This window comes from Furipterus horrens, unplaced genomic scaffold (genome assembly GCF_987537825.1).
Source record: "Furipterus horrens unplaced genomic scaffold, mFurHor1.1.pri manual_scaffold_13, whole genome shotgun sequence".
In the NCBI taxonomy this organism is placed as follows: Eukaryota; Metazoa; Chordata; class Mammalia; order Chiroptera; family Furipteridae; genus Furipterus; species Furipterus horrens.
Genome location: NW_028327183.1, coordinates 27,466,200 through 27,478,071, shown reverse-complemented (window position 1 = coordinate 27,478,071; position 11,872 = coordinate 27,466,200). Strand labels below are relative to the sequence as shown.

Genomic DNA, 11,872 nt, shown 5'->3' with positions numbered 1-11,872 from the left:
GTCCTGCATGTTGCTGGATTCAAGCTGCTCTGCCTCTACCTTGGGACGTCTGACCTCCCGGGACACCTCCCTCCGGGTAGGTTCTGTTTGTTCTGTTGTGTGAGGCTGGTGGTGATAGAACTGTTTTTTGTTTGTTTGTTTCCAGCTTGTCCACCTGCATTATTTTCTTTCTGAGCTATAATGCACATACCAAAACATGCACCCCTTTTTAAAAAAGATTTTATTTATTTTTAGAGAGAGGAGAAGGAGAGGGAGAGAAACATCGATGTGTGGGAGATACATCAAATTGGTTGCCTCTCGCATGCCCCCAACTGGGAACCTGGCCTGCAACCCAGGCATGTGCTCTGGCTGGGAATCAAACTGGCAACATTCCAATTTACAGGTCAACACTCAATCCACTGAGCCACACCAACCAGGGCTCACCCTTTTAAACTACATAATTCAGTGGGTGTTAGTCGATGCACAGAGTTGTGTAGCCATCACCAATATCTAATTCCAGTATAGCACCCCCAAAGCAACCCTTCACCCCTTAGCAGTCGCTCCCCATTCCCTCTCCCTCAGACCCCGGAAACCACAAGTCTGCTTTCTGTCTCTATGGGTTTGTCTCTTCTGGACATCTCATATAATTGGACTCACACACTCTGTGGCCTTTCTTGCTTGGCTCCTTTGACTAAGCATGATGTTTTCAAACTTGTCCATTTTACAGGCAAAGCAACTGAGGCTTGAAAAAATCAAGGCCAACTTTCTTGAGAGGTAAAGAGTTCGGGATGGGACCAAGTAGGGGTTAAATTTCCTCCTTCATTTTCTTTCCACTTCACACTCCACTCCTCGGGTGGCCGAAGGGGTGGGAACGGGTGTGCCTGACCCCAGGGGCAGGGATGGACCCTCTGCCCTCCTCCACCCTGGCTGCTGGCGGAGGCAGGAAGTTGTGGTTGCAGGTGGAGGCTCTGACCCAGAGAGGGGGACACAGGACCCTTGTGCCCTGCCCCACCTGTGTTCAGTGGCCACGGTGTCCTCCTGGACAAGAATATGTGTCGGGGCAGAATTGCTTTAGTGGAGCATTTATCACCCCCAGTGCCGGCAGTGAGGATGGAGTCAGTCGCTTATTCGTTGTACCCTGTGTGCTTCCTAAAAGCGCTGTGGTGCTGGCCAGGAAGGCCGGGACTGTGCCAGGACCGTTCTCAGAGAGTCACAGGTAAGAACAAAGCATGATGGGGTAAGAGTTGTGCCAGAAAAGCGGGCAGCTTTTGAATTGGCTTTGGAGTTAGACTACTGGTTTGAAACACTGGCTCTGCCATTTGCTCTGTCAAAATTTGGGAAGTTTACAAACCTCTTCCAAGAATCAGTTTCCCCACCAGCAAAACGGAACATATTGTGAATGATGCGATGTGGGCCCACTGTGAGGATTAAAGGTGGTAGTATACCTACAGCAGTTAGTGGGGAAGCCAAACAATAGTAGTTCTATTTCCAGAAAACGCAGATTGACATTACCAGGTAAACACTGAGCTTCCTGGCAGCCAAGGGAAAAAGAGAAATATGAGGACACCAAGTCTCACCCAAAAGCAGGAAAGCACATCAGGAAGGATGTAGAATGGCACTAATTGCTAAAAAGAGATGAGGTGGTTCTCTGTGATGGGTGACAAATATCACTGGGGACAATACTTTCCATCTTCATCTGTGACAGGTACAGATGTGATCCTCATAGGACTGAGTCTCAAGTAAACCATCATAATGCAGTCAAAGAAATGCCAGCTGGGATGTCACCCTTGATGTCTGACCTACTAAAAGAAGGCATGAGCTCACCCTTGGACTGTCCTGCTCCATGACTAACTGGTTCCCTCAAGTTTTTGACAGCCACTGAATGAAGGAAGGGCTGAAGTGGCATCTTTGGACTTCAGGCATGGGTTCTGGGACTGTCCCTCCACCCGAACAGCCCCTTATCCTCAGAATGCCGATGCTTTTCTTAGCCTGGGCACCCTTCCTCAGTCCTAGGTGAGCAGTCCCCCTCGCCCTCCTCCTTCTGGAACCTTTCTTCAGGTCCTCTCCATTCTCCTCTAACACAAAGCAGAGGATAGCTCCTCCCTCCCAGGGTAGCCGTGAGAATGAGCTGAGCTACACGTGCAAAGCCTGTCACAAGTTCCTCGTCAGTGGGACTCCTCTGCTGGAGTGGAAAGGCGTGTATGTCTCATATAACGAATGTGACCGTGGCTGAGTGACATTTGGTCGTCTATGTGACTCGTTCTGCTCTGAGTGGCATGGGCTGCAGAGGGCTCTGAGTTTCCTGGGGAAGCCCCTTTCCACTGGCTCAGGTGTCCCCAAGTAACTGTGCAGGGACAACAGGCCAGGGGGCTGCTGGCCCCAAGTGCCTGAAGAGTGCCCACCTCCCACACAGGACTGCCTTGCGTGCCTCCCGAGGAAGGTTTGGGTTTTGACCTGGGCATGGCCAAGGTGAGGATCAGCCATTGAATGCAGGGGGTCAACTTCTCTGTTGGGGCATGTGAGTTGACTGAGATTTTGTTGTTAATTGAGGTGAAATTCATGTAACATGAGTGTACCATTGAGTGGCATCTAGCAGTCACAATGTTGTATAACCACCTCCGCCATCTAGTTCCAAAACATCTTCATCATCCCAGAGAAACCACAGACCCATCCGCAGTCACTACCTCCCTCCCTTCCCTCAGCCCCTAGCGACCAAGAATCTTTCTGTTTCTATCAATTGAACTATTCTACACATTTTGTATGAATGGGATCATACATGCATGGTCCATTGTGTCTGGCTTCTTTCACTCAGAATGTTTTCAAGGGTCATCCATGTTGTAACGTGTGTCAGAGCTTCACTCATTTTTATGGCTGAATAATAGTCCATTGTATGGATAGGGCACGTTTTATTTGTTCCTTCATTGGTTGATGGACATCTGGGTTGTTCCCACCTTTTGGCCGTTGGGAATAGTGCTGCTATGAACATCTGCCCATTTGCTTCAGTGCGTCTTTTCAATTCTTTCTGGGCATAGTACATACAGATATAGCCAGGAGTGGACTTGCTGGGTCATACAGCAATTCTGTCTTAACTGTTTGAGGAACCTGATTGGGATCTTAATGTACCCACGTGTTTCTCCTGTGTGTCTGTGCTGTGTGCTGCAGCGGGTAGGACACGGGATTGGGGGCAGGTAGCTCTGGGTTTGGATGTGTGGTGCCACTTGCTGTGTGACCTTTTGTGAGTTACTTGCCCTCTCTGTGTCCCCATTTCCCCACCTGCTGACCATACGGCGGCCCACGCAGCCAAGAGCCTGTCTCCATGCCTGGCTCCGTAGGGTTGAAATTTGTTCTCTTCAGAGCCTGTTCCCACCCACTGAGAATCGAGGAGGCTCTAAGTTGCTTGTGGAGTGTGATCAGAGATGCAAGGGGAGAGCTCAGGCAAGCGGGCATGGTGTGTGGCAGGTGTGCAACACGCCCAGCTGACAGTGTTCCTCAGTTGCACCCCAAAGAACCTCAGTCCCGTGAACAGTACTTTTCACATAGCTGAGCAGAGTGGGACAGCACCCGCTTCAGGTGAGGTGGGGCGGAGGCAGCAGGTCTGCTGCTGCTGATGCCGCAGGCAGGACCCAGTTAGTGGCGTTCTCCTGAGCCAGGCAGTTCCTGAGCTTCAAAGTAGGGGTCTTTGCCCCACTTTACAGACAAGGAAGAGAGGCTCTGAGAGGCTGGGTGCAAGGAAAGTCAGCCCAGAGATGAACTGCTGGGACTTGAATCTGCCTTTTACTTTTCCTATGAGCCCACACTGTTTTACTGGTTTTGCATGAGCAGAGAGGACAGGCATCAAATCTCGTGATTTGGTTGGGAGGGGGCGGGACCCCAGGTGGGAGGGGCCTGCCTGGGAGCGCAGGGCCGGCCAGAGGAGGCAGGACAGGGTGGGCACAGACCTCGCCCAATGTGATGGCTTTAATAAGCACGTTTCACAGGCTCAGAGCGGGAGGTGGAAACACGCACATCCCTGGTCCTGCCTCCCTGCACGGGGCTCCCACTGTGCCCGACTCACTGCTGCCCTGGCTGAGGGCCTGGCTGTCATCTCTCCTTCTCCCCCCTCCCCCGCCCCCCACAAGGCCTCTGCTGCTCTTAGTATCTGCCCCCTCTCCATCCCACCTTAGGAGAGGGACCTGTGGCTCTCTACTCTGTACCTTGAGACGTTTGTGTTGACACCTTCCCTAACCAAGACAGAGAAACAGAAGTGGGGATGTTACAAAGGTTCCAGAATAGGATTTAAATGTCACTTCAGGCCCAGGCTCTTGGTGTCCTGTCTGGGTGGAGGAGCCCATTGACAGGTGTGCAAGGAAGATGAACTGTGCCCGGAGGTCTGGCCTTTGTGCTCCGCTCCTGGGAGGGGGCCTCCAGGACTTGGACTGTCCTTCCTGATATGAATGTCTTTGTTTACCTGGGGCCCTTGGGCCAAGTGGGATCAGCCCCAACCTTCAGGGGTGCTGGAGGCCAAGGTCAGCCATGCCTGCCTGACCAACCACAATGAAAACTCTGATCATCAGGGCTTGGGTGAGCATCCCTGGTATGCAATACTTTGTGTACAATGTCACTCAGCAGTGTCAGGAGAAACAGGTGCTTTCTGTACCACGCCACTAGGAGGGGACAACTCGGGGCTATGAGCCTGGTGTCTCCTGGCCCTGACTCACGTCATGCGCCTGCCTCTTCCTCCTTTTGCTGATTTTAGTCTGTATCCTTTGGCGGCCGTGATCTGTGACCATGCACGTAATGGCTTCAATGAGTCTTGTGAGTTCCTTCTAGTGAATTATTGAAACGGAGGGTGGTCTTGGGGACCCTGAAGTCTGTAACAGGCATGAACTTATTTGTTAAAATATGTACCTCATGGTTATCACCTCCATTTTACAGATAAGAAAACTGAGGCCCTGGGTGACTGGGTCCTGGTTTCATGGCTAAGGAGGGGCTCAGGGCCCCACACACCCCGACGGCTTCATGCCAGCTGCTGTCAGCTAGAAAATGGGAGACAGAAACACACAGTGCGTGGCCGGTCCCACCTGGAGTTTATTTGGTGCTTGTCACAGCGGCGGCTGTTGGCCTAGCATGACACTGGCTACGTGGGCTCTGCTGCCACACGGGGACTCGACACAGGCCTAGGTTGGGCACTACGGGGTCTTGGCTCCTATCAGGTAGAGGAATGCGAACCAGGAGTGGAAGAGATGGAGGGAGAGGTGGTGGCCTGCAGGGGGGTGAGTCTTGCTGAGGCCAGAGTAGGCCAGCGTGGTGTGGACTGGGCATGTGTGGCCACTTGGTTGGGGTGTGGGGTATGGGTGAAGCCTTCCTGTCACCATCATTGTCGCCACAGGCTCTGGCTTCAGCAGGGCCCCAGCAGGCAGACGCTGCTCTGCCAGCAGGGGTGGGAGTTGTGGGGAATGCCGGGGAAAGGGGTTCGCTTTCGCTTCAGACAGTGGGAAAATACATTCTTGTTTGGGAGTATATTGAAAAGACAGCTCAGATACCAAAGTTTCCAGAAAAGGGACATCCTTTATAAGAAGGGAGGGCAGGGTGCCGGCTCATCCGCAGGGTGTTGGGGAGCTGGTCAGTCTCGGCCCACCGTGCACCAGGCAGCTAGTGATGGGGCAGGAGAGAAAGAAGGTTGTTGGGGACCTGCAGCCCCTTCCCTGTGTCCCATGGGGGCTGCAGTGAGGGGCAGGGCAGACCTCCCGGCCCTGCGGCCTTGGCCCAGGGCTCAGGGCAGCAGAGCAGCACCTACAAGCACATCCTCCCCCGCCCAGGGCCCGCTGCGTGTGCCAGGCGGGGCTGCCTGCGGGTGCAGAGGGGAGGCGGCACTGAGCAAGGCTTTGGGCTCTTCTGTGGGTGCAAAGGTGCTTGCAGGTTGTCCTGCTAGTGACTCCCACGCTTGTGGGGGTGACGTCAGTTGGGCCGTGAAGCTGGGCAGGGCCTGCCTTGAACTGGGGGCACTTTCTGTGCCTCTGGCATAGACCCACCACACATTGGGCTCTGGGCCCTTCTCCCCAGTACCCTTGGCCTTTGGTCTCATCTGAGGCCATTTCTGTGGCCTCTCCTTTTGTTCTGAGGTTGTAGGGACAAGTTATGTCTCTGGCCTCGTCCTTTCATTTTGGGGGTTAGCCTGACACTCTGGCCCCTGGCCGCCTCCCCTCTAGGACCCTCTCTGTACACCTGGCATTGACCACTCCCTTGTGGATTCTAATTCCTGGCAGCTAAGGGAACAGAATGAAGGGCCATTGGAAGATTCGGGCCTTGCCCTTCCTTCAACTCAGCCATCGGTGCCTGGAGACAGCTGCTGCGCCTGTGGGAGCCGGTGGCTGGTGGCATCCTGCACCGCTGTTCCAGACCCCGCCCCCTGCCCTCTACCTGGCACTGAGATCCTGGAGAGGGCCTCAGGCTGGCTCAGCGTGTCCACCTTGACGTGCCGGAACGCCTTGCACACGGGGCTCTGCAGGTGCCTGCAACCCAGGGGGCGCAGGTGAGCCCTTGGGGCTGGGTGGTTGGGGGAGCCTCCAGGACAGGTGCCTAGACTGCGGTCCAATTCCAATCCTGGGTCTGCCCGGGATGGGGGCTTAAACACCCGTCAGCCAATCTGGGGCTTAGAGCCATCATGTGAAGAGAAGAAGGTCAGGCCCCAGTAAGGCTGACCGCTGGGCCCCAGAGAGTGAATGGCAGGTTTTGGGGGAAGAACAGCCTGTTTCTTGCTTCCCCGTGAGTGTGCTTAGTGAGATAACTTTTCTGGATTTTTATCACGTGGGGCAGCAGTTTTCAAACAGGAGTGGCCTTGGCCTCAGATCCCAGGGCTGGGGACCTGGCTTCAGAGCCCAGCTGAGTGGGATGAGAAAGGTCACACTCCTGCTGATAAATGCTTCCTCCCACTGGTTCTAGGGCCTGAGTCAACCAACGAGGCCAGCATTCTGGGTCGTGGATGCTTCTGGGACCTGGGCTCATTATTCCCTTCCCCTCTCTTCCCCCTTCATCCTCTCCCACACTATCTGGGACAAGGAAAGGAGCTGGGGGGCCGGGGCAGCCCCACCTCCCTGTCTCCTCCCATCACCCAACCAACCGCTGCAGGCCTGGTGTTAGCGGCCGTGGCCGTTCGTACCTCTTCCACTCCTCCTCTGTCTCCCAGAACTCGTAGACCACAAAGGTGAAGCCGTCTGACAGCCTCCCAGCGGCAATGCTACAGAGGAGAGGCAAGGTCCAAGTCAGTGGCCTAGCCTATGCCCCCCAGAACTGTGAGCCTGGCAGAAGCTGGGGCACCCAGGGGTCTTCCAGGATAAGCAACCAGTTTGTCACCAGCCCAAGGCCAGGACCCATAACACCGCTGCCTTTCTGATGGGAGCAACCCAGAGCCTCCAGGACCAGCCACCGAGTTGGATAGGTTCAGCATGTACCCCACCACCCAAAGCAAGGCCTGGCCCAGATTGTGGCCGATACATGTTTGCTGAATGAATCATAATGAAATGTCATTGTAAATGCTTACTGTTCATTTTTTCCTGTCACGCTCTCCTTCATAACCACCACCTCCTTTAATCCTTAAAACAATCCAGTGAGTCAGAATTGGCCCCCTGAAGCTGGGGGAGGCCCTGCCCTGGGTCGGTGGTCCTTCAGGTGCCAGGTCACTCCTGCGTTACCTGTGACGGTGGCTGGACACTCACCTTGATTTCAATAAGACAGGTGCTACCTGGACCAGCAGAGAAGGCAAGGGGTTGCTTCCAAGAACGTGGCAGCCCTGGGGGGCTGAGGGCTGACCTATGAGAGGACATCGTCCCCAACACCACCCCTCGGGCCTTTGCCAGCTCTCATGGCTGCTTCTCTTTTCACGAGCTCAGCAGAACCAGAGCCCCCAGCTGTGCTTGAAGGGGAGCGCTCTGTCACAGTGGCGTCTGCTGTGTAATTACAGGCAATTCCAGGTTTTGCCACCAGGATAGAAGCAGGGAAACAAGGCTGCTAATAGTATCATTAGTTCATTATGCGCCAGCTAAAATTACAGGTGGAGCTGCGGGCTGGTAATTCGATGAGAAGATGGATGGGGGATCAGGGACCCGTGCCGCCTGCTGATCAGATATAGCCGTGGCCCTTTGCCAGATTCAGAAGGGGCTGCTTATGGGCCTTTCTCTCTGTGACAGATAAAGGTCACTGGAGCCAGTTGGTGCCTCTAAGTTTGGTAACTGCAGCAGGATGAAAGCAGTCGTGGTGACTGCATTTGCTCAGCAGATGAGGCACTGACTGGTGGCTTTTGGTGGGGGAGGTGCCTCTGGGTGGGAAGGAAGACACAGCAGGCAGGCACGGGGTACACGGAGGACACAATGTGAAGCCCTACTGCGTGCTGCCTGTGCGTAGAGGAGGGGCAGCTGGGCCCCTTCTCCCCCACAGTGAGGGTGCTGCTGCTGTGGCTTTAGGTGCCATCTGCATGCCCGCCACTCCCAGCCCGCCCTCTCCTTGGACCTCCGCACTCCTGTGTCGGCACCTGGCCTGGCATCGCAAATTTAACGTGGCCCAGCTGGCCTGTGTGACGCTCCACGACAGCACACCTGGCCTCCCTGACTTCTCCGGTTCAGTACAGGACACCAGGCTCTGTTGGGTTCCGAAGCCAGGGCCTCTCAGATTCCAGGTGCCTGTGTCCTCATTCCACAGCCCCTCCTCCCAAGTTACCAGCAACTCCGGTCAGATATATACTCCAGAACAGATCCCAGCTCTAACCATGTCACACCGAGGCCAAGCTCCCGCCCTGGGTGACCACAGAGCCTCTCTCCCCCTGGCCACCCTGCTGCACCCAGCTCCCCACTCACCCCTTCTTCACACAAAGGAGATCAGACGGTGTCTAACCCCGCCTACCCACCTCCAATAGGGTCCACTGTACTCCAAACAAGCAGGGCAGAGGTGAGTGGGTCCCGGCCACCCCCCCAGCCCTCGCACCCTGTCATTTTGTCCAGACACCAGCAGCTTGCTTTGTCTCAAACAGGGCACCCAGGCTACCTCCCCAGACCGTGGCACCAGCTGATTCCTGCCCAGACTGCCCTGACTCAGATTCTGCGGTCTGGATGCTCAGGCCTCCTCCCTCCCCAAAGCCCCTTCCTTCCCTCAAAGGACCCTGCCTCCTGGCCTGCACAGCACCCATCACCCTCCAGACCCCCCTTCCTTCGCTTCCCTCCCAGCACCTACAGTAAACGTTCTGCAAGGGCAGCCGCCTGACTCACAGCTGTACGCTCAGGGCCTGGCCCCAGGAAGTGGGTGAAGCCACACCAGCTCTCCGGGTGGGAAACCAAACTGGGGAGAGATTGAGGCAGAACGGCACAGAGGCCATGGCCACTGTCCTGGGCACGGACGGGAGGGAGAGGACCCGGCGGCTTGTGCCAGCAGCCTTCTGGGACCACCTCCAGCCAGCGTGAGGGCTGCCGTCTTCCGTGACCCAGTCCGACATTGCCATCACCACCTGGTTCAGCTTTGCCAAGAAGCAACGCGGGCCTCAGCAGCAGGGGCCAGAGGGTGAGGGACTGAGGGACTGAGGGGCGGCCACACAGTACGAGCAGCGGCTGACATTAACAAGCTCTGCGCACCAGGCACTGGCCCAAGCCCTTCACACTCACGTTCCATCTACGCCTCCAGCAACCCCAGGGAGAAGGTCCAGTCCGTGGTCCCTCCCTACAGGTGAGCGGCCTGAGATGAAGTTGCTCACCACGTCGGCTCAATGGGCAACGGCCTGACCTAGGACTTGAACCCTGCTTTCCTGACCACCCTTGCTAGGCGCTTCCCTGGGGTATGGGTTGTCCTCAGGGGTGGTCCTGCCCTGTCCCGCACCCACAAGCCAAGCTCCCGATCACCACCCGGCCCTGCAGGCCACTCACTGGAAGCAGTTCCTGGCTCCAGCGGTGCCCCGCAGGTACTGGCGCAGGGAGTCCAGGAACTCACCCAGCTGCTCTGGGCACACGGCCATCTCCTGCCGGACCAGCTGCAGATGCTGTGGGGCCACAGGCTGAGTGAGTCCCTGCCGGCTCGCTCACAGCCCCCTCCCCCGCAGGACCCCCCAGCCCCGTGGGTAGAGCCCAAGACCCAGCCTTCCCAGACCTCCCACCAGAGAGGACAGGCCAATTTGGTCAAAATAAAAAACAAAACAACAAAACAAACCCATGTACACACACTTTTCATTCTTACACATGAACACTGGATAAAAAGGAATGAACTTAAAAAGCCAAATCGTAGTCCCACAAACGCTGAGCAGCAGACAAAGGTGTTGAAAAGGCCCTACGAGGCCCAGAGCTGCCTGCAAGGCATCCAGATCTGAGACGCGACAAAGTCGGTGACCAGTAACATCCATTTCTGATCAAATCCGGGTTGTGATGTTACTGATCAGCTGATCACTTTGTTCCAGGTCAATCTTTTTTTGATCAAAGTCTGGTGTCTCAAAGAACACTGTGGAACGGGAGGGTGACCAAGTGCTGGGGCTCCATCTCCCCACATGGTGGTCCCTGGGGATGGGGTGGCAGGGCCATCGAGCCAGCTGCACCTTGAGTCCTGGGCTAGTGGTGAGGCCACAGGAGGGGAAGGGAGGCCTCAGGGGAGGGGGCCCTCACCATGTTGGTGCCTTCTTCATCTGAGAGACGCTGCTGCAGGTCAAACCAGAGGGTCTGAAACAACAAAGCATATACAGTGATGCTGGAGACAAAGTCCACCTCCATCCGGGAGGCCTCCAGGACCACCACCAGGGCACCCAGGACCACCGCAGAGCCCCAGCCCGTCCATGCCAAGGTCCCAGGGGCTCTGGAGTTTCCCAAGCTAGTGGGAGCTCCCAGGGGCTAGGCCTCACTGGACAGGGCTCAGTCCACCCTCCATGCACAGTGCTGGCTCAGAGGGGACCAGGAAGCCAGCCTGGGAGGCCAGCCATAAGGAAGTGGTGGAGATGCCCTCTGGCCCTGGCATCTGGGGGCACTGGGGGCCACAGAGACCAAGCAGACCTACTGCAGAAGCCATGAAGGAAGCTCTGTTTTTCAGGGGTGGGGGTATCTTGGGAGCACAGCAATTGGGACTCAAGAGTCCTGAATCCAAGATGCTGGTCTTTTGCCATAACCACTGGCAACAGCCCTGAGATTCCCCATCAACTTACAAATCACTTCAGTCTCAACCTCTAGTGCCCCTTAAATCTAATGGTCTGAATGGGGTGTCTGTTTTCACTGGCCTTCCACAGGCCCTGGGCAAAATGCTTTACAAATACACCTTATTTAACTTTCCAGACTCCCCGAGGTAGGTGCTGCCCCACTGAGCTTCAGGGAGCAGGCATCCTGTTTGTGATGTTTATGACCACATGCTGGTGTCCAGAACAGGGCCCAGGATCTCATGGATGCTCAGAGGCCACTATTTTAGCAGAGAACCCTGGGCTCCGAAGGCCGCAAAAGGACCCTGGGTTTGAACTAGGGGCTCCTCTCCACTTGACACAGAATCTTGGTTCTCCTCCCTATAACTCAGGCACCCCAATAAATGCCACCTCTGTGCCATGCCCTGTCCACCTCCCCTGAGACAGTCTGTGTTTCTGCTGCCGTCACACACCCAGGTCTTTCCTCTCTCACGGACCATGTGTGTGGCCCACCAGCTTGTTTTTAAGGGAAACAGCCTTGCAGCTGTGCTGGCCTGTCACTTGTGCAGTCACCACCTTGAAATTCTTAATCGTGTTTGGACAAAGTGTCCTGTGTGTTCATTTTGCACTAGATGCAGTAAATGACACAGCAAGTCCTGGAGAGGGTACTGACTTTCCCAGGACACACAGTGTACACCTGCTTTGTAGACAGCCAAGGTGTGTCTGCCAGAGGCAAGTCTCTTTCTGTTGTTTTATAACCATGTAGGTGGGCTCCGAGAGGGCAGG

At 55.6% G+C, this 11,872-nt stretch overlaps 1 protein-coding gene and 1 long non-coding RNA gene across 4 annotated transcripts in view; one reads left to right on the top strand and one right to left on the bottom strand.

Annotated features, from left to right (window-relative positions):
* Positions 1-1,650: 1,650 nt before the first annotated feature.
* LOC149994293 (uncharacterized) lies at positions 1,651-7,493 on the top strand. The gene is made up of 3 exons (XR_016507617.1): positions 1,651-1,992; positions 6,225-6,490; positions 6,901-7,493. It is a non-coding gene; the product is annotated as an uncharacterized LOC149994293 (long non-coding RNA).
* NECAB2 (N-terminal EF-hand calcium binding protein 2) overlaps positions 5,023-11,872 on the bottom strand; it is a 29,134-nt gene continuing 22,284 nt past the window's right edge. The window contains exons 9-14 of one of the 3 annotated variants that reach the window (XM_090259313.1): positions 10,590-10,643; positions 10,158-10,279; positions 9,864-9,976; positions 7,118-7,195; positions 6,379-6,470; positions 5,023-5,610 (exon numbers count right to left, since the gene is read on the bottom strand). In XM_090259313.1, coding sequence (XP_090115439.1) covers positions 6,415-6,470; positions 7,118-7,195; positions 9,864-9,976; positions 10,158-10,279; positions 10,590-10,643 — 423 coding nt within the window. In that variant the 3' untranslated portion in view covers positions 5,023-5,610; positions 6,379-6,414. Of the gene's footprint in view, positions 5,611-6,378; positions 6,471-7,117; positions 7,196-9,863; positions 9,977-10,155; positions 10,280-10,589; positions 10,644-11,872 lie in introns of those variants that run through there. The other 2 variants (XM_090259314.1, XM_090259315.1) reach the window with 2 other exon arrangements.